The sequence below is a fragment of the Fulmarus glacialis genome, unplaced genomic scaffold, assembly GCF_000690835.1.
Source record: "Fulmarus glacialis isolate BGI_N327 unplaced genomic scaffold, ASM69083v1 scaffold15103, whole genome shotgun sequence".
NCBI classification, from domain to species: Eukaryota; Metazoa; Chordata; class Aves; order Procellariiformes; family Procellariidae; genus Fulmarus; species Fulmarus glacialis.
In genome coordinates, this window is record NW_009202416.1 from 24,085 (window position 1) to 51,767 (window position 27,683).

Genomic DNA, 27,683 nt, shown 5'->3' on the forward strand with positions numbered 1-27,683 from the left:
TTTCACAATATAAATGAGTTCACCATATAAAATATATCTTGTATTGCATTAAGAATCCTTAGTGGGCTCTTCAGAGTAGCCAAAAGATCTTCAATTCTAAGGGAAAATTTTTGGCACTATTTCACAGTGAAAGTGACCTTAAATGTAAATATTCTGAATATTGTAATTGTTATCGTTATTCACAGATAGTCCCTTTTACGAGCATCTTCACAGGGGTAAATAGTTCGCAAGAAACAAGATCTGCCTACTCTGGACACAGCTTCTACTCAAAGGAGACAGCAGTCCTTTTGCTGAGTATTTCAGAATTGTGCTTATTAATTGAGTCTATTTTGGCATTATATTTTCCTTAACAGGACTGTCCTGAAATTTTCAGTTCTTCTGAAAATCCATAAATGTGGATTTTTGGCTTCTAATTTTGAAAATCTTGGCTATAAGTTTTATATAGCGATTCTGTCTGTCGAGAGAACACTTAGCCTGAGATCTCATCTGGATTTAGAAGGCAGAGTACAAAGACATTTTCTCTTTTGCTTGTCAGTTTATTATCTTCCTTCCATGTTCCAGTTTTTGTATAGTTGAAAATCACTTTTCCTTTCTTTGCAAGCTAAGAAATAAATCCTACTTAAGAGTGCAGCCATTCTGTCATTCCGTGAATTACTAAGAACGTTAATAAAATTTAATGAAATACAAAGTGTTCATATTAATAAGACTTCAGAGGCTTCTAAAATATTTGGAGCAATAATATTTCATGGATTGTTTTGGAGTACTCTCTGTAGAGGTCAACTGTGGTATGATCACTGAAACCTGTGGCTATACTGTAGCCTTAGGAAACCTGTGTAAAAATAAACCACATTGCTTTGATAGACCAAAACAGCCAGGAGGAAATAAGGGCAGAACTATACACCACCGAACACCAATGGCATGAGAGAGGCCATTAAAACAAATAATATAAATGAGCCTGAGACGGCTATAAGACCTGCAAGGTGATTAATGCCTGTGGTGACAAGTTGGAGGCATAGGAGGAGATTAAAGATTAAGTTAAAGGTAACAGTGCTAACAGGCCTTTTCCTGCCCAGCGCTTCTAATTGCTCTTCCTTCCTGCAAAGCCAGTGGCCAGCATTGCCTGCGCAGCTCTGCATTCCTCCCTGAGACTTGTCAGACTGGTAGATAAATGAAACATTTTTTTAAAGCACTTTGTTCTGTCTTTTCTTCCTTTTTTTCTTCTTTTCTCCTTTTTTCCTTTTTTTCTTCCTTTTTCTTTTTTGCCTGTTCTGCCATCCCTTGGGTGCATAGGAAGAAATTCAGAAGTCATGTGGAAGCTGTCCCCGTTGGCTTTAGGCAGTGTCCTGCATTGGGACGGTAAGTATATGTTGGTCCAAACCAGCCTCCAACTGCCCAAGCTGGTGCAGTTTGCAAAGGGGAGGCCACCAGGAGGCATAAGTAAGGACTGCAAATTTCTCTTGCTTGACTTTCCAAAACAATTGTTCAAAGAACAAGAAAAACCTAGAGTATCAAAAAAGCCCAGTCTCCTGAACCATTAAGGCTTAGTTGTAGAGTATCTACTGCCTTATTTGCAGAAGGTTTTAACACTTGACCTGAAAAGTCAACAAAAGAATCACCATCTCCCATCTTAATAAATTAAGTTCTATCTTCTCTAATCACTTCCTACAAACACAAAAAGTCATCTGTTTCCTTTTGGCTTAGATCTTGTATGCTGTTTGGAGGAAGAAGGTCTACTTTTGTCAGCACTCCTGTTAAATTTATTTGCTTTTCTAGTTCAAGGAAAAAGCCTATAACTCTGAAAGTCATCCAATGCTTTTATTTATTTATTTTGCTCAGTTTGATTGATACATCTTTGTTCTGAGCTCATTCAAAATTGACCACAACTACAGTAAAAGTGCCTCTTGTTAAAACACTTCCAGAATATCCACGTGTTCCCCTCCTGCGCTTGCCTTGCCTGGGAAGAAACTTGACCTTAGATGAAGGTGCATTGAATTCAGAAGTGCTTCATCAGAAATCTTTCTGGCTGATAAGTGCAGAGTTTGACAATTATTCAGACTACTTTGCTGTATGTAACTCTGCTTCTTAAGTTACAAGCATGGGTTCTCATGCTAAGATGGAAATAAGGCAGCTAATTTGCGCTTAAGGTCCTGACTTCCCTTTGTGTCTTAGAAACCTTTCACTCAGCTCAGTGGGCAAAGGGAATCACTTGGAGAGGCAGAAATGTCACACTTAGATATCATCAGTGCTGAGATATGCAAATAGATGTATCTAACACTGGTGCATAATTGTTCATTGGTTCTTTCTAGCATAATTAAGAAAATATGCTGTAAAAAATGATGCTGATGATCATTCTTCCAAATAATTTGTGTAACTATCTGTAGATATACTTGTGTCTATGAATGTATATATATATATATATTTATTTATTTATTTCATGTTTCATGGGCCACCAAGATTTATTGTCCTTGGTAGTAAATATTGACCTTGGATTTATCTCAGTCAATGTTTACCTCTTAGGCCAATAAATCTTGAGGTTCACCTTAACAGAAGTCAATATCTGCTTAGTGTTCAGCTCCGTCATTAATATAAATATTTTAGTGACCTTTGCATGTATTAGTCTATTTTTTAAAGTCAACTTAATGTTACAAATCCTGTGGCACATTGGTAGTTTATTTTTCAGATCTGTTTATTCATTTAAGATTTTTTTAATAACCTCTGATATTACCGTTGAGGTGTTGCAGAAAGCATGCAGTACGTTTTTTGAGGAGAATCTCAGGAATGTGAGTGCATGTTGCTATTTCAAATGGAGAGGGAGGTAGCCCATCGTACCAGTGTATATTTGTGCGGTTCATCATGCATTTACCTACTACCAGGGTATAAGCATTGCTTTGATAGCTGGCTCTTTTCTGGTCTTTTTTCAAGACTTTCTTTGTACAAGCAAATCTTCCTGAGGTCAAGTGTTTGCTTTTCTGTATCTGTCACTGAGTTTAGGGTTAGCAGGGACCTTTAGACCACCTAGTCTGACCTTTTTATCTCCTGCCATCTTTATCTCCTTTATTTAAGAAACTTTTTGCCGCCTTCCTCCTCCCCTCTCTTTTGACCCTCACCAAGATGAAATTTCTCTGCAGTGTTCTTAGTAAAGTTTTCTTTTTAAATTGCATTGACTTGGTGTGATAACATCTCAGTCTAGATTCAAACTGAAGTGTCCCAAAGTCTGGAGCATTGCTTTGTGAGTCTCTCCAGACTGTCACCCCTAAACAGGCACAGACATTGCCCTTTGCTGCCTCATGAGCATCGCATCTAAATGTTATCTTGAGCCATTCAGTCATGGGTGGGGTCCCTCCTGACGTCCTCCCCCTAAAAAGTGAGATGCAAAGTGGGTTTTAAATACCTATGACTTTCTTCCACCTTCTCTGGCCACAGGAACATGTAAAGGAAGCATATGATGTGGGTCCACAAGTTGTGAAACCCTCTCTTTAAAATAAAGCAGCCTGAAGGCAAGATTTTTACAGGATCCAGGACAGTTACTTAATTCAGGCACTGAGCTCAAAATTTTCCTTGTTATTATTATTATTGCATTACAAAGCACATATACAATGCTCGTGATTACAAGCCACTTCACCAGCACAGATAAGAGAGATGTTCTTCCCAGAATGTTCTCACTCCAAATCCCTGATTCTACTACCCCCTTTTCATTAAATTACTCCTTTTATTTCAAGTATGAGTGCTGACTGTTCACATGGATAAAAGCTTGCAGGGTTAAACCCTTTGTGAGCCTATAGAAAATGTACTGTGAACGTGGAGAGGTTTCTATTATTCCTTAGGAAGGTGCTGTCGGGGTAAATGGTTTAAAAACATTGTGCTGTGGAGAATTCTGATCCCTGTCACATGAAACAGCATAAATGTCAGACCGGGGATTTATGTGAATATTCCTTGAAGAGAAGCAAAGACAAGGAATTAGTTGTTCTCTTGTCCTATTTATTCCCTTTAATTGGATTTATTTTTAAGTGGGCTTTAGTATAGAAATTTCTGCTTCATTTCTTTATTGTATTTTGGAATTTCATATCAACACAGATAAAGCCTGCTTGCCCTACATTAAAAACATATTTAAGCCAGTGGAGAGATGTTTCTTAAACAGCAAAATCTTCTATATTTTTAAACTATTTTTTAAACCTAATGTAAATCAGTGCTCAGCTTACAGAGTATGTTAAGGTGCCCGTGTTGGAGCAGCACAGCAGCGTACCCAGCCAGGATTCAAGATCCGGAGCAATTATACCTGCTGATACATCAAGTCTTTGAGAGAAGGAACCGTGAAGCATTTTTTTTTTCAGAAGGATTTGTATGCTACAGGCCATATCATAGCTGGTTTATGCGTGAGACCTGATAGAGCAAGCACAGCACTTGGCTGTTTTTCGGTGCGTGCCTCTAAGTCAGACTGAAGAACAGCTTACTGTTGTCAACGTTTGATTCATAGAGTTGTGTAAATGGGCAAAAAATTCCTTTCTGTCATGCCAGAGGCCAAATTAAACAGAAATCTGTGAACCAGGAGGGTTATTTAGTTGGGAGGAAGCAACACGAGTCGTGTGATAATGTATTCCTGCAAGTTTTTTTGCAATTTGTTTTGGGGCTGAGTTTGTCCTCGTTTATTTAATGCCATAAAATACAATTCTTCATGCTGAGAAATTGCTTAAAAGGGATACCGGTGTGAAAGCAGAGTTAATGGAGTTAACAGAGCCAAGCAAAAGGTGTTTGAAGGTTTGGACTAAGAGTGACCACAAACGTCTGCGTTAATACTGATCCAGCAGCCTGCCTGATGAATTCTTCATGTTCCCTTTCAACCAGGCATTTAAAAAATGTACTGCAGATATGCAGGAAGGCATATACAACACTGCTTTTTCCTCTCTCCCATCCCAGCAATGGTAATGAAAGCCTAACATAGCTGAGATATCCAGATTTGCTATCACCGTGGAGAGATAAAAGTAGACCCATGCACATTACATTGCAGAATTCAATGTTGGGCACTCTTGATTTTTTTAATGTTTGCAGCAAAATGCAGGAGAAAGAGTTTAGTGCCATGTTTGCTAGGCAGGTTTTATAAAACACAGCAAACTGCTAGGGAATTAGTGCTGTGAGGTTCGAAGTAGCAGGTGTTGCTGCCAGTAATACTGCTGGGTGTCTTCAGGATGTCTTTGATGTACATTTTAGTGGTTAGTGAAGATTCGGAAAGAAAATTACTAAGAAAGACGGAACAAAGCAATGTAACTGCGTCTGAATTTATTTATATAGGTATGAAGAAAGCGTGCCCTTAGGTCTGTGTTTGTACATCTATAGATTTAAACAGCTCTTCATGCTTAAAAAGCTCCCTGTCCTTCAGATCCCTGCAAATACAGATCACTTAAGAAAAAATGCATGTATCATCTGATCTGATCGATCTCCATTTTCTCCTTCTTTGAATTAGTGGAGCTGTAAAAAATGAAGCTGCTTAATTGCGATAGTTCACTAAAAAGCTCCTACAAAAGAAGTATTTATTGTCTAGGGAAATTTTATCTCTAGTTCATGTTATTGTAAAAGATTCTATCTCAGAAATGCTGTGAATCAGAGATGAAGGGGAGTAATGATAAACTTAGGGAAAACATAAGGAAAATGTGTGGGTGTATGAGTTTGCACATGTCTCTAAGCTATAATAGATATGCAAATAGAAAAGCAAGTGCTTGTGGACATGTGGTTTTGTGTCAGCTATGAATTTTATTCATCAGCTATTTAACACTAGATTTACACACTTTTAAAAAATAATTCTGACTCATTCTAGGGAACCTTTATCAGCTATTTTATAATGATTTCATTTACTGATCCAATTATGAACTAAATTGAATTCTATCCACTAACACAGGTTAAAATGTTTTTATTACACACAGCTGTTTGATATCTCCAGGTGTGGGAGCACACAACAAGGATGGAAATTAATTAAGCAAGATGTGGGAGATGCTTGCAGCTGTATGTTATGTGCTTGTCAGCCAGAGGAGACGCATGTCAAACACTGCTTGATTAGTTGCAGCATGCGTTCCTCTGACTCGCAGCAGGCACGCCGCTGAGTGACTTGGGAACTACAACTCTGCAGAGCCTTGGCTTCAGTCTCTAATCACTTCGGAGCTTTTCCAGTGGCACTACGTATTGATATACATATTACCAGAATTACCCTAGGAGTTTCCTGATATATACAAAACTATTTTACATGAACATGATATAAAACCCCTCTAACTGCATTTATATTGAGCATCTTGTCATTCTTTAGCATTAGTATCTTTACCATTCTTGCAGTATCCTGATTTTTATGTTAATGGCAAGGGCCACCAGGCATGGAAGGGAAAAGTTTTTAACCTAATACTTGATAATTCTTATCTATTTTTGCGCTGATATAGTTGCCAGGTGCTGTCTTGTGGCACTCAAGCCTTTTTTCTAGGTGCAGAAGCAGTAGTCATAAAAATAGTGCGTAGGAGCAGTAAGTATATGATTCGAAGGAACGATCATAATTATCAAATACAATTTAATTTTCCCATATTTGTAGTAAACTGTTAGAAGTGATTCTTGCACAGAGTGCAAAAAAAAAAAGTAAAAGAAAAGAAAATAATGGAAGTAGATGAATATTGTGTTCATGTCCAAGTTCCACAACCACAACAGTTTGTTTGTAGACGTGCTCAGAATAGGAAGATCAGGTGAATTATTAGAATAAAACTTTCTCTGTCAACAGTTTGCTAATCATAGGGATGCAAGAAAACATAAATATATATAATTTCATTTTCATGAAAGAATGTCCTCCATCTCAATCTCAAAGGCAAATCAAAAAATGCTATTACTGTTGTGGCGGAGGTATTTCTCTTCACTGCGTAATGTGAACAGTAAGGTAATGTACATAGCATGGGTTTGTTCATACTTACTTATGTACATGTGAAACACAATTTATCTTAGTTCATTTTTTAAAATAATGTCCTATATCCCTATATAGGGATATCCCTAGGGATATATGTTCTGTGTCCCTATGTTGAGGGACATCTCCTCCATCGTATACATGATGAAGAGATTGTATAATAGTGCATTTATAACTGCAAACCTCTGGGAGCTCTTCAAATCTCAGCATATACTATTATATTTTCAAAGAACATCAGCTGTAGTAACCATGAAATTGGGACACGGTGATTAGCGATCTGTATCAGTGCCATTTACCAAGGACTTTTTTAGCTGTATTACCTCATTACTAAAGTAAGGATAAGTAGTGACTCTCTAGCTTCAGTGGGATAGTCCAGAAGAGGGAGCTTGACATTAAAGAGTGAAGAGATTTAAAAGTACCAGAAGGAATAAATTGTTCAAATATGGGAACTTTGTTATGGTCACCCTTTTTCACTGGTGGAATTTGCTTCACATTAGTAACAAGAGAGACTTGTTTTGGAGATGATAATTATTCTTGTGGTGGTGTGTTTCTGTCCCACCAGAAGCAATTTTAGTTTGGCTATTAAGTTAAAATACTTATTTTTTCAGTGTGGTATCTGCCATTGCTTTTCCAGAATGTTTGAGAAAATGGCAAGTAATTAATTGCATGGAAAATGTAAATCATATATACTCATCTGTGAACTTAAGGGGCCATCCTTCTCTTTAGTCAGCTCAAATACACCGACCTTGTTTCGGTGACGCCAGGGATGAATTTGGCCCACTTTGTCAGAAGTACATGGTTTGTCATTGTGCTAAGCGTTTCTCCGGGTCACTTCTACAATGCCAACACATACAAATAACGCCTTTGACTTCGTTACAGTGCCCTTCTGTGCTTCTAATAATAATGGATTTCGAGCTTTCTCAAAGTAAAAGCTTCAGTAGAGTATGCTTGCAACAATGCTGTATTCTTACAGTATATAACCTCCATAAATGTCTCTACCTTTGCATTAGAGTCCGTTGGCTGCTGGCTAAGGAAGGAGTTCCTAATCACTATCCTGTACCTACTAAAACAGAAAGAAGCCTGTGCAGTCTAGTATGTGTGTTTCTCGATATGTGTATATGTATATTTGTACATCGTAACCAAATAGGAAGTGTATGTTATTGACCCAAGTTTCTCTGGGGTTTCTTTTTGCTTGTTTGTTTTCCTTTTGGCATTTAAATTTTTCCCCCATCTTGAATCTTAGTTCCAAGATGAAAATCCTGAGAATGCTCACACACAGAAAACAAGCAAACAAATATGATTAAGTTCAGATGAAATATCGTTTTCAACAATGCCTTATTTTGATTTTAACCTTTTACTAAAAAACTTAATTTTGAAGTAATTTCATAGTGAAAAGTAGATCCTCTGAAGATACCACAGTAGAACATTTAGATGGTTTCGAAACTTTTAAACCATTTTAAATGGGAAATGGCATCAGCCATTTTCCACAGGAATATTCAGTTTCAGCAGACTGTTTTTCTCCCCCCAAAAAACATGTTACCATATGCACAGACTTTGTTGGTGAGCGGTGCTATTAGTGATGCGAAGTTGGGGTACAGTCTCATTGCAATTATTCACGCAGAAGCGCGCAGATATTCCTACATCAGTACACAGAGAACATATTTTCCATGCATTATGCATGGGATTTCCTCCAGCTGGCCTCCTGACTCATGCTCCCCCGCCTCCCCGGTGTCTGCGGCTGAGCGCAGGACCACCTCATCTCTCCCACTGGGAGAAGCTCGGTGCCAAACCCTGGGCTCCCGGTGGGTGGAAGGGGCTTCCAGACATCCCTACTCCGACCTTCTGCTCAAAGCAGGTCCGGTCAGAGTTGGCTGCTCTAACCAAGAGCCTTGCCCAGTTGAGTTTTGAAACAACCCCCTTTCCCTGGGCCCCTCTTCCAGTATTTGACCACCCTCATAGTGAAATTTTTTTCTTTATATCAGATGGGAATTTCCTCTGTTCCCATTTGTGCCTGTTGCCTTAACATCCTTCTGCTGTGCGGCTCTAAGAAGAGTCTGGCTCTGTCTTCTCTACACCCTCCCATTAAGCACTTATAGACAGCAATAAGATCTCCCCGATCTTCTTTTCGTAAAAGAATAAACACAGTTCTCCCACCCTCTCTGCATCTGCTCTGTGCTCCAGGCCTTGGACCATTTTGGTGGCCACTGTGGACTGGCTCCAGTTTGTCAAAGTCTTTCTTGTATGGGGGAGCCCAAAACAGGACATGGTACTCCAGGCTGTCTTACAAGGGCTGAACAGAGGGAAATAATAAATTCCTTCAACCTGCTAGCTACACTCTTGTTGGTACAGGCCAGTCTGCAGTTGTCCTTGAACTATGAACTATGAAAATGTATGAAACTGGTCTGCAGTGAGAGACTGGAGAGCTGCCTGGTGTTCAGCTGGGTCTGCTAGAAGGGAGGAAAAGAGGCCAAGGTGAAAGCAGTGGAGTAGGGTGTGGGACTGGACCTTGTCACTCTTGAGCCACAAGGCTTTACCCCTTTTTAGAGGGTCACCCTCTTGTTGCACTTGGCCATGGCAGATGGTTTTCCAGATGAAGGTCTCTGCACATGCTCTTTCTCTTTGAAAGCTATTGTTAACATGTTGAAGGGGATGTGAAGCATTGACACGTAGTTGTATAGAGTCTGTAAAATGAATTGATGCTCTGCTCATAAAGTTTCATTCAATTCTTTCAGTGTAATAAGCCATGAACCTATAAAAGGACTTCATAAAACAGTGAAAATGAAAATACTTCACAGAAATACAAGATAACAATTTTTTATTTCTTTTTGTTTCACATGCCTGTTAATTATATGGACTTGTGACTTAATAAATGTTATGGAATTAGACATGGACTTTAATTTTAACCTGCCATTCAGAATGTCTTCTCATGTCCGATTTCAAAGACATATATGGTCATTACAATAGAATTTATATATGGCTTAATTGTAATACCTAAACATTGGCCATTGTACTGAAGTAATTAAATATTCTCAATTGTTAATAGCTTTTTATGCTGCTGTAATTAATTTGTTACTGTTCTAACAGGAAAAAAAAAACATAAGTAGATGGGTAATGCTTTCATTAAGGCTTCGGTACTGAGTCTCCCTCTTAGGTACATGCTTGTGACACCGCGTATTTGATTATAGCAATTGTAAGCTCCAGGCTGTCAGTTTTAAATACCTCTAAAAAGGAATCTTTTATTTTACCTGTGTGCATTGCTTTTATCTCAATAGTCAGTAAATAATAGTAATTGTTTCTAGGTGGTTTCAGTATTGTACATCAGCAATGACATGCAGTGTTCCTAGGAACAAGCAGTGTGGATCGAAGCCTTATACTCACACATAACGTAGACCCTCGCATTTTATTCAGTGGTAAAGTACTGCATTTATTCCTTCACTACATAGTTGTTAATTGAAGCCAGTCGTCTGGTTTAAATTCTGTGCTCTTCATCCTTACAGAGCAGGAGGAGTGGTTGTTAGAACAATTGCTAGAAAGTTGTTATCTTTTCAGGAAATGAATCATAAGAAAATATTAGACATACACAAGAAGAGAACACCCCCCCCCCAACTTTAGAAATCTTAAAATAGTACCCAGATACAAGAGCTATAGCTAAAGAAGGGCAGAGTTACTATCAACTATGTTTACTAAACTTTAAAGGTACGTAAGTAGGAAAGGTTTAAAACACTGGAATCCTCCTGCGAGGGCAGCCTCACTCCGAGAAAACGTTGCATGTCATTTGTTGAATTATGCCAGAGCAGCCACATATCTTTTAAAGCTATCCTCAACAATACAGGGCTTGCTTTGTCTTGCTAGAGAGATAGCAAAAGAAGAAAAAACTCTGTATAGTGCACACACTGAAGGCTTTCTGAGTCTGCCTGCACAATGAAATTGTTCTGATTGAACTCTGACAAATTATAACCTGCAGGTATAACGAGGATTTTCCATTTTTGCCTAACACGTATACATTTCGTCTCTTCCATTTTTCCTTTCCTGCAATGCATTCAGCACAGCAAGGGCTGGAAAGAAATCTGATTGTGAAACTGATAAATTGTCTTACATAGTTTCCCTATTTTGGCCATTGCCATGGTCTGGTTCTGAAAGTGCTTGGAATCCTTCTCTCGTTTTGTTTTAACAGGCTTCTTCTCTGTTGCCCATTGCCAGTGCTATATTACGTACAGCGCACATTTTTTTTTTGTCTATCTCATATTCTACGTCAACTCCAAGCAGCCTCGGTGTAAAAGCAGATGAGATGATTTATTTTTATCACTCACTTTTTCTCGTGAGAAAGAGAACCCCTTGGGCCTGCCCTCTCTACTGGCTTCCTCTTAGCACAGTCATTTGCATCTTGGCAAATGGGGTCTATAAAATGCTACTGAATTAAATCACTGAAGTGTTTCATCATATTTAGTTTGCAGTCACTCTGATAGACTCTTTGCTGGTCTAAATAGCTGCAGTCTCACTGATTCGAGTGGAGTTTTCCTTCTTTGCACGAAAAGGGAATTGGCTCAACCTGGACAGGTGGCCAGAAGTCATTACAGATGACAGACAGCAGAGGATCAGCCCCTGTGATTTCAGGTCTGATCGCAGTTGTTTGCAATTCTCCTGTACACTCATGGAAGACACTTTATGTGTTAAAACTTGCTGCAAGCCTTTGATATCTTTGACCTTTTTAAAAAAGTCTTTTAAATTTTGATATTCCCTAAGAAGACAGATGGTATTTTTTGATTGAATAGATGGAGATTTCATGTCTAAACGCATTTCTTGGTTTCACTTTGTTAGACTAGTTAACTGCTCTCTGTATGTTCTATGCTGCTCTCAATCTTTTCTTGTAATTTGTTTTTGAATGATACTATCAAAAAGTTACAAAGAATTAAACGTGCAGAAATCCCCCTGGAAAACATTAGTAATGTCCTGCTAGCGTCTCCCTCTGGATCCAAATGTGGATATTCAGGTACATACAGTCCCACCTGCAACTACACTTCCAAGCCAAAAATTGCCCTTGACACCTTCTGATATATGGAATAAATGTTTGACTCCAAATGCCATGAGTAACCAGATACAGACCTTCAGGAAGTAGGTAGGGAAGCTGTGAAAAAATTGCAAAGCCTGTCAAAAGCTTTGGCTTTGGAGAGGATGAGAAAGAGCCCTCTGAGTATTGATGCTGAACCCGGGATGCGCTGGGTGCAGTGCATCTCTCGTGGTTGCAGTCTCATGGAACAACAGCTGAAATAGCAGAACTGGTGCCCTATTTTCTTCTTCCATCACCTGAATAAGTCATCTGGAAACAGGACAAATGATACATTTTCAACAAAATAAGGAAATCCCTCTGAGCAGTTCTCGTTTACAGCACAATCATAAAAATCCTGGCAAAAAAATCAAACCCTTTCCCTATCAATTCAGCGCACAGCATTGCTAGTGCGGTCGGTGTCAACAGTTAAATAGCTGGTGTGGGGGCAGAAGACAGAGGCTGCTGTGTTCTTGGTGCTGCAGCTCAGACAGAAGATGAAATCATGGTAGTTCAGCATTGGGTGAAGACTTAACTACTGATTTTCTGGCTTTCTGTTTACACTGGAATAAAACCTGCTTGTGTTTGAAAGAAATTTTGGTTGTTAGGAATCTGTATGTGTGTGTCTGGTGCTAATTATTTAACAAAAGCTTCAAACCCAAGAAATACAACTACCTACTTTTGCAGAGCTGTAGAAGAACGTGGCTACAGTCTTTGCTTGATGGTGAGATGGTTACAGCACTGTATTTGTAAGCGGTTTTTTTACCGTAATGGTCAGAGGGTGATTTTGAATGACTTAAAAACAGGTGCATGGTACAGGAGAAAAACAAAAGGCCATATTTTTGGCCCTGGCCATATTATTTATGCCTTTAGCGAGTGCCACTTCTTAAGTAATTCGGTATTTAAAGATTTACTTGTTTTCTCTACATAGTACAGACCCCGGACACATGGCTGAACCTGCATATGGAGCATAAGACGTTTATTGGGGAGGTGGAAAATATGTCTGCTTATTGTAGTTTCAGATTTTGGCTTAGGTCAGGAAGAAATTTTTCAAATTTTCGAAGTATTTTAGCATGTTGATCCTTGGGACATTTTTGTATTTATTTCAGACACTGCGAATAAAGAGAATATGAAAATTTTCAAAACAGATTCTACACTTAGTCTGAATTAAATCAAAAGCCAGATTTCATACAGGGACCTTAAGCATTTGGTACTTTAGGAAATGGTAACTTCCAGAAGGGTCGTTTTCTTTGGTCTGGGACATTCTGAATGTCCCAGTTTTTGGCTGCTAGACTTGTAGGTTGAGAAACTTTGAGGCTGCCTGCTGATCCGTATCATCTGAGATCTGAGTCTATTTAATGAATCTCAACTTGAGCATCCAAAAGCAGAAGCACTCTGACTTACTAATCGCTGTGAGAGATCTTGGCCTAACCACATCAATTAAGAACAATAGTTCCCTAGTAGAAAAGAAACATGATGACTTGTTTCCAGTCACTTGCATTTATTTATCAAAGACATGCCCTTGTTTCACTTTGTAAATCAACATCACCATGACTTTGGGTACCTTGTGTGTCTGTGTGTTTATATGCGCTTTAGGCTAATGTTTGATGACATGTCCTTCAAAGGTCTCTTTAAAAATCCAAGTTTTGGTCTAATAAGATGGAGAGTTTGCTGAAACACATCATAAATGCGGTACTAGAATATTTACACTGATATTCTAGGGAGCACAATATTAGTGTAAAACTGCTGTTGCTGCTAATAGACTTTGGGTTCATTTCACCATCAGCTGAAAGTTTGTGGGTTTTAAAGAGGTTTTTTGATAAAACTAAAAGGTGTTGTAGGAATGAGATGTGGAACATTTTAGAGAAGGATGCAGTGCTATACATAATTTATAGGGCACTGTTTGTACAGTCAATTGTTAAGTTATAAATAAAATACAGCCTTAAAACAAAGATGAAAGGCTGAAACTGTGGGTAGTTATTTCCTCTGTATTTCTATTAAAAAAAAAAATTTCGAAGTTTGTTCAAACAGTCACATTTTGGTTTGGTTATTGATATTCACAGTGTTGTGTCTATTTTTGGATGTATCACATTGAAGACTTTCATCTTTGTCATGCGGAGTGCCTTTTCCTCTGGTAAATCTTCTGCAGGCTGCAGGACAGTTTCTAAAGCTCTGTGAGGTGCCCAGGCACAGCCAAGGGGAAACCACGGGGAGGCAAATGAGCCTCTGTCATACCAAATTTCCAAGTCCCAGAGCTACTGAAGAACAGTTAGAACAGGTCCCTCGATCACTTCCCATTTTGATTCATTCCAGTTTGGCGCCTACCATCGCAGTACTTTCCCCCATCCCATGTGAACCTCAGCTCCCATTTCTTTGAGGCTGAGGGCACTGAGGCAGCTCCACAGCCTGCACCAGAGAAGTCCCTTGAACTGGAGAAACGCTGAGCCCGTTTAAGATCATTAAAAATGAGTTTAGTGGATTTAAGAATACAGTCCATATACTTTTCAGAATAATTTATTATAGATCTTTGCATTGGTGCTCAGAATGAGGTGAGGAAGAGGTTTCTCCTTAGAGTCTCTGAGCAGTCTTTTTACCGGTAGTGGAGGTATTTCCTGAATGTGAGTAGCAATAGCACAGGGTGGGCCTGATGAAACAACACGGGTAAAATATATCATATTATTATAGGTCACGGGCTAAGCATATCATGCAGGTACTGTGGGGCAGCAGGAGGTACCTGGTTTGAAATCTCCCAGTTCTCCTGCAAGTGGTGCTGATGCAGAGGTGCGATACTGAGCAAAAACATTCTGGCTGCTGAAGAGGAAAGACATGACCAATTTGAACTTAGGAGTGAAACATTTCCTAGAAATGAGCCTGAATAAATTCTGGAACAGTTGAACAGGAAATAAGCTAATAATGGTATTTTACAATATGCATTTCCCATATAAGGCACTGAAATGTAGCATGGGTTTGTTTGCTGATCTTCTGGCTATTTTGATGAAAATTTTAGGTTTCTTCACTGTTTGCGCTCCATTACGATTGTGAGGACTTTGCTCCATTCTAGGCTGAAGTTTTTCGTCTCGCTGCTGTCATCGGTGGTCCCTGGATGGACCATTCCTAGATCAGACCAGGGAAGAGACTAGTTAACAATTCCTCCTTGCTGCCTTTTGTTTGTGTTGGGGAGCTATTTCCTTTAGCCCTTGAGACTGATGCATAGGAAGGGGAAGAGAGGTGGGGAGCGCCCATCTCGGTGTGGTTCATACTTCTGAAAATAAGTTCCCCAAAATCTGATGTGGGGAAAGGAAGCCCTGGCTCCAGGGAGCCTGCTGTCTCCCTCAATAAACAAAGGACTGGATTTGGGCAAGTTGCCCAAAGTGTTGGTGCAGGGTGCGTTCCCGTCCTCACTGCTTTGCCTGGCCTTTTAAGGATATGTGACAGTATGCTGGAGACCACAGTAAGGTGTGTAATTCAGCGATGATTAATGAGCACAAGGCTCTTCTGCAGCTTCGGTGTTTCTGTAGCATTGGTCAAATTCCCTTCTCACAAGTAACTCACTAAAGTTTTCAGAGTTTGGCCTCTTCTGCACTGTGAATGCAATCTCTTGCCAGCTCTTACGCTACATTAATTTAGAGCCATCTACCTTTCCAAATGTGCTCTGTATTGTGGAACAGGTTTTGCTTGTAAATACGAGGCCAGATGTTCAGAAGAGGAGAGCTCCCGTTTAGGCATCTAGCAATTACTGCTGTGACACATACCGATCGCAGCTGAAAATCTGAAATCTGTCTGCTTAGACAATAAAATACTCAAGCTGGCTAGTTTGCGCAGTGCTATAAGAAGTGGCCTATATGCATATAATTCAGGAGTTCGTTCAAAATAGCATGCACTGAATCACGGTCTCACTTAGTTTTAAACCATAGCTTGTGCCAAACTAGTTATTTTGATTTCTTGCCAAGCAGGGGCTCACTTTCCAGTTACAACTAACATTTTCCTTTTCTTTTTCTGCAAAATCTATTAATGAAGGCTAAATGAAATAATGAAGGTAGGTCTACTGGCTAGATAAGAAATAGGTCTGATTCATTAATAAATGTTTCTTTTCTTTTCCAGTGACATATTCGATGCCATGTTCCCTGTCACACACATCGCAGGAGAAACAGTCATACAACAGGGTAATTCTTCCCCTCGTTTTTTCCCTTGTATGTTTGCTAAGATTGCACAATTCTCATCTCTCCGTTTGAGATTTCACCCTCTTGGCTTAAGGGGAAGAATAACCATTTTCCAAAAGCTTCTGAGTGTGCAGCTATATCATAAGTTCATGGATGCAGGTCTTTTGCTACATGTGCAGAGATCGCCTATAAAACCAAACTGGCAGATCTCCAGGGTTTCAAAGTACTACAGTTAAATATAGATAAATAGCACTTCAAACTAAAATGTTCATTCCTTACCTGAAGATAGTCAGGAAGTAAAGCATAGCTCAGAATGCATAAGGGTGGCACAGGCTAGCTGAGAGTAATTAGAGATGGAAAATATTTTTATGGTTGTTGGGAATATTCAACACCTCAGTGTGCTGTATCGTAGTTATCGCACTTGGCAACTTACCTGCGTGCCTGCAGTGTGTTGTGGAGGACTTCATTACCCTCAGGCTATATTAAAGCCTCTTGTGTGTTTACACTGAATGAAGTGTTGAATCAATCAAAAGAGATAAATTAATGCAATTGAAAGATATTAATAGGAAGAAATCATAGCAATAGTTTGATTTATGAAGGCAAATAGGCAAGGATGTTTCAGAAAATTAACCTCTCTGTAAGTAATCTGGTGTACAAACCTGTGCAAATATGTACAGGATTAAATATGGAAACAGGAAATAATTGAATAGTTTAGCAGACCTTCAGGAAACAATCACCTTTTGTATTTTGCTTCCAGGTGATGAAGGAGACAACTTCTATGTGATTGACCAAGGCGAGGTGGATGTAAGTACGCTCTTACAGTGTAATATTTATTTTGAAGCTGCATAATAAAATTGTATGCTCTGGCACACAGGTCTCTCCATCCATGTGCTGTGGTTCTGTCTCCTTTCTTCTTGAAATAGATTTCACAGGATTGGTTTCATTACTTTGCTTTTGTTGTGTTAAGTCATTTGTGCATAATTTTATAATTGGCATGTTTTACATCCTAGCTTATTTGTCCATTCCAAGCAGGAAAATATGGTATCAAAACCAAGCAAATGACATTATCTTTAGAACCCTAACCACACCTGGAGGTGTGCAGTCTTTGGCAGAGCAGGCCACCATGCTGGAATGCACCCGAGGGTTCAGATCAACCATAAGGAAAATATTTTCTTTAATCAGTTAGCTTAGCTCATGTGTTTTTTTTTTTTCCCCCCAAATAGAGATACAGCCTGAGGCAGCAAGTTTCATCTTAGAAACCTTAATTTGCTTTTAAAATTAGGTCCAAATGTATGAACAATGCAGCATATTAATAAAGCAAGAATTATTATAAGTGTAAAGTGATCTGTTAGACCACGAACTGTATACAGGAGTATGCGGTGGTTTAATCAGCAAGTCTTTGAAAAGAAACTTCTTTCTGAGCCTGCCTTCCAAATCGCAATCTATTCACCTCTTACCATTTTTATCCCGTATGAAACTCACCCTTTTGCAGTTTTGCTACAAGTTCCTCATTCGACTGAATTTTCTACACACACCTTACCGGATAGGACAGGCTTGCTCATTAGCAACGTTGCTCTTCGGATGCCCAGATGAGTTTTGTTTGGCATATTTAAAGAAGAAAGTGATTTATTTTAAATCCGGGCAGGAGGCATACAGTTATTTTAGTGAAAGTTATTTTTTATAGCAGTCTGTTTGTGTCAGGAGACCATCTAATTGGTATTGTTGGGAACTGAGAAACCTCACATGCTGCCTCTGCCTCTGGAAGTTGCTCCTCAGGAAATCCGTCTGACTCACTGTTCCTATCAGGCATACCTCTCAATAGCAAACATTGCCACATCCACAGGGCTAGAAAATAAAAGAGCAATATTTATAGAACAGTGCTAAAATTTAGTTTTAAAATAATTGGTTCGGATCTGATACTGAGCTTAATGAGTTCACTGGCTTTGAATCAGACCCACAAACATACACAAATGCACATATTGAAGTTATAGATTAATCCTCTTTAAAAATAATTTGTCCTCGCTCAAAACCTGTAGGAAAGCTTTCTTCAGTGTTTGGCTCAGGGATAGGGGGGACCAAATGACACCAGAAAACAGTCTGCAAAACCCTTGCAATTAATTGCAAAAAAGATAATCTTCCATATGCACATATTGCTCTTACAAAGCAGTGACAAAATGGGGAAAATAAATGTCCAGGGCCTAGCTAGCTTTGTATCTGCTTGCTAAAAAAAAAAAATGGTTTGTGGATTTTCTGTAACTGGTGGTTGCCACTAATGGCCAAGGTGGCCATAGCCCTGCAAACGTTGAGAAGGACTTGTTTAGAGCACTAGTTGCTCTATTCTCTGTCGGGTAAGATGGCATCTTAGTTCCCTTCCCAGGTATATCCTGGTATCTTCTCAGAAACCACTTTATTGCATCGTGTTACTTGTATATAAGAAGTTCTCCTTGTTTTTTTATGGAAAGTTGAAATTCTTTTATCTTGACCACAAATAGCCCAAGAAGAGACAAGTGTTCAGATCATTTTTCATTGATGGTTTCTTGAGTTCATTAAAGTCTTATGCAGAATAATCTTTTATTTCCCAGAACATTTCAATGGCCTTTGAGGTTTCTGAGATAGGATTTGGGGTAAAATTTGAAAAACTACCACAATGACTAAATGGCCTCAGCGCCACTGCAATGCAATTACACGTAGGCTCTTAAACTGTATAGGTGTTTTTGAAAATTTTATCCCAGACTGCTGATTTGACAAGCTACATAAGCACCGGTGGGCCTTTAAGCACCTGAGCAATTCTGTTGACTTCAGTGAGACTCACTGTTTTGCTAAACGAAGAGCATAGTGCACAGCTTTGTTTTATGCTGTTAGAGTTGAAGGCAGAAGTTTTCTTTGTATTCCGAGTAGTTTGCAGTCCTCCAGTCAGTTATGTATGATATAGGATATACATTTTTCCTGCCTTGTCTTTGAGACTCGCAACAGCAGATTTTCTGAGGAATGAATGAAATAACTGGGTTTCTTCGAGTAGATTGCAACTTCACTTTCATGAGCATTCTTGATCCCTACTCCCCTAATTGCCAAAATCAGCCTATAGCTGCTAGGACAGATCAAAATGGACAGATCCACAATAATGTCATCCTGACACTTCTCAGACACACGTATGGACAGTTTTCTGACATGACCTGTGGGACAAATGCATCCTAACAAGACTTAAGAGACGTCATTTGGACTGAGCTTATTCCAGAAGCTCCTCACCCTCTAAGTTTTGCAAAACTCTGTGACCAGCTCTCATGCTGTTCCCCTTCAGCATCCCCTTCCTTCATCCTGCTGCACCTTACCGCTCCTGTCCCCATTTCCTCAGATGGGTGCTCTCTCCTTCCTAAGACTTTCCTATATCTTCAGCCAAAACACACACTGAATTCCTTTGCAAGATACTGTGGAAGGCACAAGAAACGTTTGCTCATCTGAGAGCAAGTTGGAACTACACCCTGGTAGCTGCAGAAGTTACCTGTGGTGACTGCCTTGGCTGGGAAGCCCATTCCGCCCCCCCAGAGTAAAGCCTGTACCAGGGCAGTTAGTGCAGAAAAACTTGTTCCTGTATAAGGCAGCAGCTCCCAGATCTCATGGGTGTGCACTATCACACCGTATATAGTGCTCCCCAGAAAAGAGTTCTTCCACTTTCTGGGCAGCAATGCTAAAATCCTTATTGTCTGAAGAAAATCCAGACCGCTAGTAAGCGAGCTGCAGTTCATTTAAGCCTTGCCAGATAGTTTTTTGGCATGCTTCCACCCTTCTCTAAGAAAAAAAGCAACTTGGAAAGTAGACAATTGACCCCGGGACTTAAAGCCTCAAGCCATTTTCTGCCTAGTTCAGCTGGCGTTGGCTTCTGCATGGAGGCTTTTAACCCCTGGCCAGGCTATCTGCTTTCATCATTTCCCTGGTCTGCACAGAAGTGGCAGGTATACCAGGACTGTTGGATTCAAGGAGCAATTTAGTCTGAGAACATCATGACTGATAAGCACCCAGGTTTTCCATACACATGCAAAGATACATGTAATGGAGGTCACAGCTGCCATCATAAAATTGCCATCTCCTGGAAGAAAGTCATAGTAAAAGTAAAAAAAAAAATATAATTTATCAACCATGCAACCAAAACCAAACAGAACCAAAGCCAAAATAACAAAAGCAGCGTGTGATGTTTTGAATTTAAAAAAACCCCAACATTTAAAAGTAATTTACTGTTAAAGTTTCGGCATAGGCACCCCGAAGAGTAAGAAAGAGCATCCTAATATTTTTCCTTAGAAATAATCTGAGTCAAATTAGAAGTAAAATAAAATATTTTAAAATATAATAACACTTTATCCTCAACTCTTACACTTTCTTAGGGTATAAACAAGCCCTGTTAGCATATCCATAGAATAAAATATCTGTATGTTTCCTTCCTGGTATTACTATGGACTCCAAAGAAGATGCAATGCCCTTCAGTTGGCAATCACACTCAACATGGACTGTGGGCCTAGGGAGAAGGGCACAAATTTTCATACTTAAAAGAAAAGTTTTTAGAAATCAGAAAGAGGTATGTCTTGGAGAACCTGTTTTTTTCCTGTCATACACTGGGTACTACAAACAGATATACTTCGACCAAAGCAGGCATTGAATGGGAAAAGATGTTACAGCGTTATCAGTCACAGTCTTCCTCTTTAGCTGTTCAGAGTTGAGGAGAATTGTTAACTCATGACCTGGCCCTGCAGATGGATAAAATTTACACTAGGTAGATGATGGCATGAAGTTTGAAGTCTTAGAGGTCAATTGTCTACCGGAAGCTTTTCTGCTCAGACAAATGTGAATGTATGCCAAAAAGTAGCTGGCAGAGCTTAAATTATAGTTTCCAGTAAAGATGTTGAAAGTACCTGCTAAAGTATGTGTCTTGCAAAAATCTCTAATCCATATTTCTAAATATAAAAACTTCCTGTTTATTATTTTAATCTTATAACCTCACATTTTTTACTTTAAAAAGCACCGTCAACTACCCTTTTAAAACAGATGTATTTTTTTTAGACCCAACAACTTCCTATTCTATTTAATGTCACAGCAACTTTCTCTACAGTCATTCTCAGGTTTTCTTCTTGTAAAACAACAGCAGCCAAACTATAGCATAGTGAAAATCAAAATGAAAACTTTTCAGTGTTTTTTCTTAAATAGGTTCTGTATTTACTGTATAAATCTATATGTGGAGCTATACATGAATGTTGTGGACAATAGATAAGATTATCTTTTGATTGTAGGCCAATTCTTCTTGAGGCCCTTATTTGTATATACAAACTGTCTAATTTGTATGTACAAAGATGAAAATTACATGGTGGTTTATATGAGAATACTGTTGCATTTTAGAGCTAGTTATATTTTATGGTTAGATTTCATAGATTGCTTTTTGTTTGAATTTTTCCATCATTAATGTTCTTTCTAATTTCAGAAGGATGCTTTTTGAAATTTGAAACAGAACATTTTAAAGTTTAGAGTTTTTCAGCTTGAATTTTTAAGGATTCTCAAGGCAGTCTCCAATTTCGTATATTTATATTTAAGAAAAGCACATTCATACTACAAATAAAACACTGGCTTTATTTGAGAAAACTACCCACATATAAATACCCTTCATGTCTAAGACTTGCTTATTTTTCCAAGAATAAATAAGCCTCATCTTCATTTTTGGGTAACAAATATTAAGGCTTGACAAGACACAAAGCACAAATTATTACAAACAGATCCGAGGGAGGGGGTTTAAGATCTAAAACTTGCAATGCCTGGAACAAATTAGATTGTCCACATAGATCACAAAGTGGCAGCAAAAACAATGCTAAAAGTTAACTTGAAATCAGCAATACAAAATTAAAGTAAAGGTAAATTCACTCCAATGAAGCTCAGAGATGGATGCTCATATCCTGCCTTCAAATTAAAATGTCTCTATTACTGCTCATGGTAAGGTTACTTTCTGCTTCTCTAGACAACATGAGTTAGGACAAGATGCATTCCTATTGCATTGAGCATTGTGTGACTCACTGCATTTTCTCTCGCAGTTAGTGTGTATGTATATCGCAGCCTATGAAGAAGGGAATTGCTGATGTTCACAGGAGATTTTTCCCATTCGCCTCCTAAAAAAAAAAATGAAGTGAACCAAGTTGTGTGGTGTTCAAGCCCCCCAAAATTGCAGTGCTTATACTACATGATGGAAAACAATAAAAATCTAAAGTACTTTTTATCTGTGGAAAGTAGGTGGTCCTGATGGCTTGATTATATTTGGGCATCTGCAGTTCTACATTCCTCTTCAGCTGCATGAAAGAAGAAAGTTCCAGCTATTACGGAGCTGTGATCGGCAGGTCAAGTAACAATTAGGAATAATTCATGTAATGTACTTGCCACTTTTGTGAGACTTCGCAAATGCCTAAAACTGCCTGAGCCAAAACCTCAGCCCAGCATTTTTTAGGATAAAGACAGAGATCATCTGAGCTGCTGCCATGTAACATTGGCTTTCATAAGCTGTTCTGCGCCTAAAATAGCTTTACTTCCCACACCTTACAAACAGAGCTACTTTCCTTTCTACCTCTTTTTTTAAAATCTATTTTAAAGGCATTCATAGTGGAGCTGAACTCTCTATTAAAGGGCAGAATGGCTTTGTAACATGCCATCAATGCACTTTAACTTCATTGTGAAGACAAAGGTTGATTGTTGATTTAGGCCTTTGCAGAGAATAAAGTGCAATAGTTTTCCTCCTAGAAAACAACAGTTATTCTCAAGCTGTTTCCTCTTTTGGAGATTGATATTGGAAATGGCATTTTTATTGGGGGAGTGAATGCTGGGTCCAAAGACTGTCAGATCAGTGATTTGGTTTCACCTCAGAGTACTTTAAACCTGACACCCTTGGGGTGGAGGAATGGCCATTTGATAAACTGTTTACAGGCGAGATGTCAAATATGTTTTGGGGAGTCTTGTGAAGTAAGAACAGCAAAATTAAAGAAGTCTTAGAGCAGTTTAGTAGTAGCTTCTCTTTATAACAACTGTTAAACAGTAAATGTCCATCCTTCACTTGCTCTACCTTGAGTTTTACCAGCGTAATTCCCCTCTCTGGGCTGCAGTCATATTATGCATACTGCTTTAACAAGAAATGTCACCGTACTGCTTAAAATTATACATGTTGGAATGAGTTTATTTCCTGCTTATACTTCAGACCCTGGTTTATGTTGCTTAATGAAACTGCCGTTGCATTAACAAATCATTTTACCACACCACCTCTTCTGCAATAACAAAACCTGTGCTTTTCAACAAAAGAGCATATAGAAACACGTATGTTTTTGGTGTGCTGAAAAAGAGTCAAGGATGCAATATCTGCTGACATTCAGGATGTGGTCCAAAACTCATTGAAATTATTAGGTTTTCCCCATCATCCCAGAGACTTTACTGAGAACATGAATTACTTTAACAAACCCTGGGTCCATCTGGTGAAATCCCTACAGAAAGGAGGTATCCCTACATTCAAATACACATCTAGACAATTTTGGATTAATTGAATTTAAAAATTTTCATGCATTCTCATTATGTTACAAGCCTTTCAGAATCCTGATTTTGTTCATCCATTTCTTCTGCTTTTCTCACAAAAAAGATCCAGGAGTCACAGTATTACCTGCTTGTTTCACCAGGAAAGTGCTTGGTTTTGCCTGGCTTTTTAAAAACTTTTTTGCTTTCATTTTTTTCATTGTGAGGAGAATCAAAAGTAGATTCAATGTTCTGTGAGATTTTCGTTCTGCGGTGAGTTTAAAAGTCTGAAAGGAAACGCTGTTGTTATTCTCTCGTGTGATATTCTCCTACGTGACATTCATTTTGTCATGGTGAAGATATGAAGCTACAAACAGCTTTTGTGGCTTGAGCTCGCTCTTGGCAGTCTGCTACCACCTGCCTGTTTGGGATTATTTTTACCCTTTGTTTCAGCCCCTTAATCCTCAGATGCTCCAGGAACACCAAGAGCCCCAACATTGCCTGGAGTTCAGCAGTGATGCTAATACTGCTCCTTTTCAGCTGATACCCAAGAGGTCTCTTGATCAGCTGAACTGCCCCGTGGCCTCATCCACCTCCTACTGAACCAGCGTTTCACTGACCTCAGTGGGAGCTGGATAGGCTCTTAATTGAATATTGGGAAGATAAATTGGGATTGATTCCAGCTGTAGTTCGTAATATGCCTTTTCATTGTAAAATGAAGATGGAAGTAAAATTAATACTGACAGTTTGTTGAATTTTGACCCTAGTTCATTTATTTTGGTCACCGTCTTTTCTCAAGCCCAGCTTGAACACAGCTCTAAATCATGTATTTTTTAAAAACTGCTAATCTGTTACTCACTAATTGGTAATAGGTTATGGTCTTTTCCTTTGCCATAGTTTCCTGCTGAAAAATTTTCTTCTTATTATTTTTCTTCACAGAGCTTCCAAACAAAGGAAATTCATTCTGGTTGATTTCTGGTGTTACTGGTCTGTAACAGATTGGGAAATATTCTGCACTGGGTAAACGCACACAGCCTTTCCTACCCTCTAAACTCACAGACACATTAGCAGAATGAAAAGGGTTTATTGCGTAGGTTTATAGCAGCAAGCCTACAAGCAAGCTGCAGAACACACAATCCATACCAGTCTTTGAATACACTATTATGTCTCATGAGCTGTATTGTCCATGAATAGTGAGGAAAATGCAGCCCAGTGGAAAGCACCTGCACGAGTCCTCCTTTCTCCAGTGAAGGTTTTACATAGCACTCAAGTGTAGGAATTCTTCTCAGATTGGATGTCATCCAGGAAAAATATTGTGGTAGTGGTATCGATCGGTACTGTGTTTTGAGAGGATATGTTACCTAAATGCGATGTGGGTCAAATACTGCTTCTGTAGAGCTGATGTTAAAAACAAAGGACAATTCTGTGTATAGCTTCTCAAGTCCAAAGCACTTAGTAGTCTTCTCTAAGGGAGAAACAGATCTCAGTAGTTATATTTAAGTGGTTGTTGGACGCACTAGGCTTAGGGAAGAAAAAGATGTTCCTTTTGCGAAGATGTTTCCCTCTTTTGACTGTTTTTCATTTCATGGCCATGGTGCTTTTCAGCAAACCTCATTACACATATCAACAACTCTCTTTCCTTTCAAGTTTGACAGTGTTAATAAAAAGCCAAAGTTGTGACAGTTCTGCTTGTTGACTGTCTGAGCCTTGAACACAAGAGGGAAAACACGATGCCAGTTAACCACAGGAGCTGAAAACTCAGAGAGTAAATACAGTCAGTAAATACTGAAGCAAGACGACTTGAAATTCTGTCCACAAAGCGGTTTGTAGCCCTCTTTGGGGACTGACTGCGGAAACCGTTAGGCTCTTGTTTTCCTTCTGTGTCCCCAGCATTGGCGATTAGAAAGGAAATTCCTAATAGATTTTTAGGTAACTGACAGTAGGAGGAAAACTGGAACTAAGTCCCCAAACTGGTTTTGCTTCTCGTTTTGTCTTGTGCTGTGGTAGGTTTATGTAAACGGGGAGTGGGTCACCAGCATCGGAGAAGGAGGCAGCTTCGGGGAACTGGCATTGATCTATGGAACACCCCGGGCCGCCACCGTCAAGGCCAAGACAGATCTCAAGCTCTGGGGCATCGACAGAGACAGCTACAGACGCATTTTAATGGTAAGTTTATGGAGAAGGGCTTGTTTATGGAGTTGATAATTTTACTTTCTCCTGCAGTACTAGCACTTCTATTCTGTGTTCAGAGTACACTGATGATAGAAGGCTGCGCGGTCTGTGTTTCTATATAAAAGAGAGAAGACATGACAATAACATTGAGTAACTAAATTAAGTGAACTGAAGGAAAAGGGGACAAGATTCAGCAGAAAGATGCTGAGTCAGAAATGCAATTGAATAACATTATTCATAACTATTATACATGAATGAAAACCTCAGGAGGCCTCCGTTACCCACCGAAGCTATGCAAATCCTCTCCTTCTCATCGTGAAACTCAAAATGTCTTTCAGCACTACCCCTTGCCTCTGAGGTCTTTGTCTGAACTTGTATTATATTCTTTAGGGCAGGCAATACAAGGCAAATCCAGCTCCGCAAAAAAAAAAAAGTATCAGTTGGACTGTGCCCTCCATCTTCGTTAGCCAGCACACAGCCACATGTATCATAGGATGGTAGCTGCAGAGTCCCTGCTAGTGATTCATTGCTCTGCTCCTTTCAAACTCCCTGATCTCTGCAGCAAAGCTCAACAGACCTTCTGGGCACCTGGGGTGTGTGCTAGCTTATGGATTTGCTGTGGTTTCTCAAGTGGTGAGTTTATAATGGAAATTTTGACACATAATTAACTTTAGCAATGTCATAACTTTTTTAATGAGTTTGTTTCCAATGTCCATGTGCATATTTTTTCCTTCTCCATAAAATATTCCTTTCTTTTAGATAATTAACAGACAGATAACTCTATGTAAAGCTTCTTTCTCAATAGGGCTTGACTCTAAAAACTGCGTTGTTTCATTCTGATCTGAAGGAAATTACACTATGTTCTCAGAATAATAAAGGAGTATGCATTTTGAGATCATCTATATTTCCAGTGGATGTCATGGATAACAGAAAAATTAGCAAAAGAATTGAGTAGATTTTACTCTTAAATGATTAGTTCTTAAGCAACAGAGTGTAAGAGTGGTCTTTATTTATACTGTGTGATGACTGTTGGATGTCTGTATGAAACGTCGCTGTTTTTCACTCCGCATTTCATGGACTGAGTTCTGTATCACATAAAGGAGCATCACACTGACATCTAGAGAGAACATCTGATGGAAATATACTCTATCCCAAAATATGCAGCCTGATCACTCCAAGACAAAATAGAGGAATAATGATGAGAAGCATACTATATTTTCTCTTGTGGATAAGCAGGATGAATAGTTTTTGAATACTTCTCAGTGCAGGGAAGCAGGCAGTAGTAACTGAGACCTTTCTGCAAGGTACTTCTAAACCATAGAGCAGGAGAATTTCCTAACAGATTTAAGGGGCACACTCAACTTATTTGTCCCATGTCCTACATGCATGCAATGGAGCGGTGTCTGGGATAACTGGTGCGATGAACCTGCGTGCTGCAAGGAAGAATCCAAGGTATAGAAGAGAAGGAATGTAGGAGGGAAATAAATGTCAGGACAAGCCACATATTCCTTGGCTTTTTAAGCATAGCTTTTTACAGCTGCCTATAACCTTGCTACTAAAGATTGTAACAGGCCTCATAGCCTAGAGGTAATTTCAGTTTTAGCGTTGATGAAAATAGTGGTACCTAATATCATCCAACCCTGTGGGCAGTTCAGGTTTGGTCATGTGTCCATTACCATCTGATAGCAGCCTTCAGAAGATGAATATTTGATGCCGAGACAGGATTTTACTAAAAGGCTTTAAAGTCCCAAGTGGAAAAGACTGTGGTTTTAATGCTAGCTTTAGCCATACATACAACTTGAATATTATGGGTATACTTCTATTTGATTCTAGTGTAGTGCTAAGTGCTTTTCAAATTAATTTA

General features: G+C 39.1%; 1 protein-coding gene across 1 annotated transcript in view; it reads left to right on the forward strand.

Moving 5' to 3' along the window:
- LOC104074221 (cAMP-dependent protein kinase type I-beta regulatory subunit) overlaps nucleotides 1-27,683 on the forward strand; it is a gene marked incomplete at its 5' end in the record, with an annotated part of 81,095 nt that overhangs the window by 23,669 nt on the left and 29,743 nt on the right. The window contains 3 exons of the mRNA XM_009574276.1: nucleotides 16,071-16,132; nucleotides 16,887-16,933; nucleotides 25,655-25,813. Coding sequence (XP_009572571.1) covers nucleotides 16,071-16,132; nucleotides 16,887-16,933; nucleotides 25,655-25,813 — 268 coding nt within the window. The remainder of the gene's footprint in view (nucleotides 1-16,070; nucleotides 16,133-16,886; nucleotides 16,934-25,654; nucleotides 25,814-27,683) is intronic.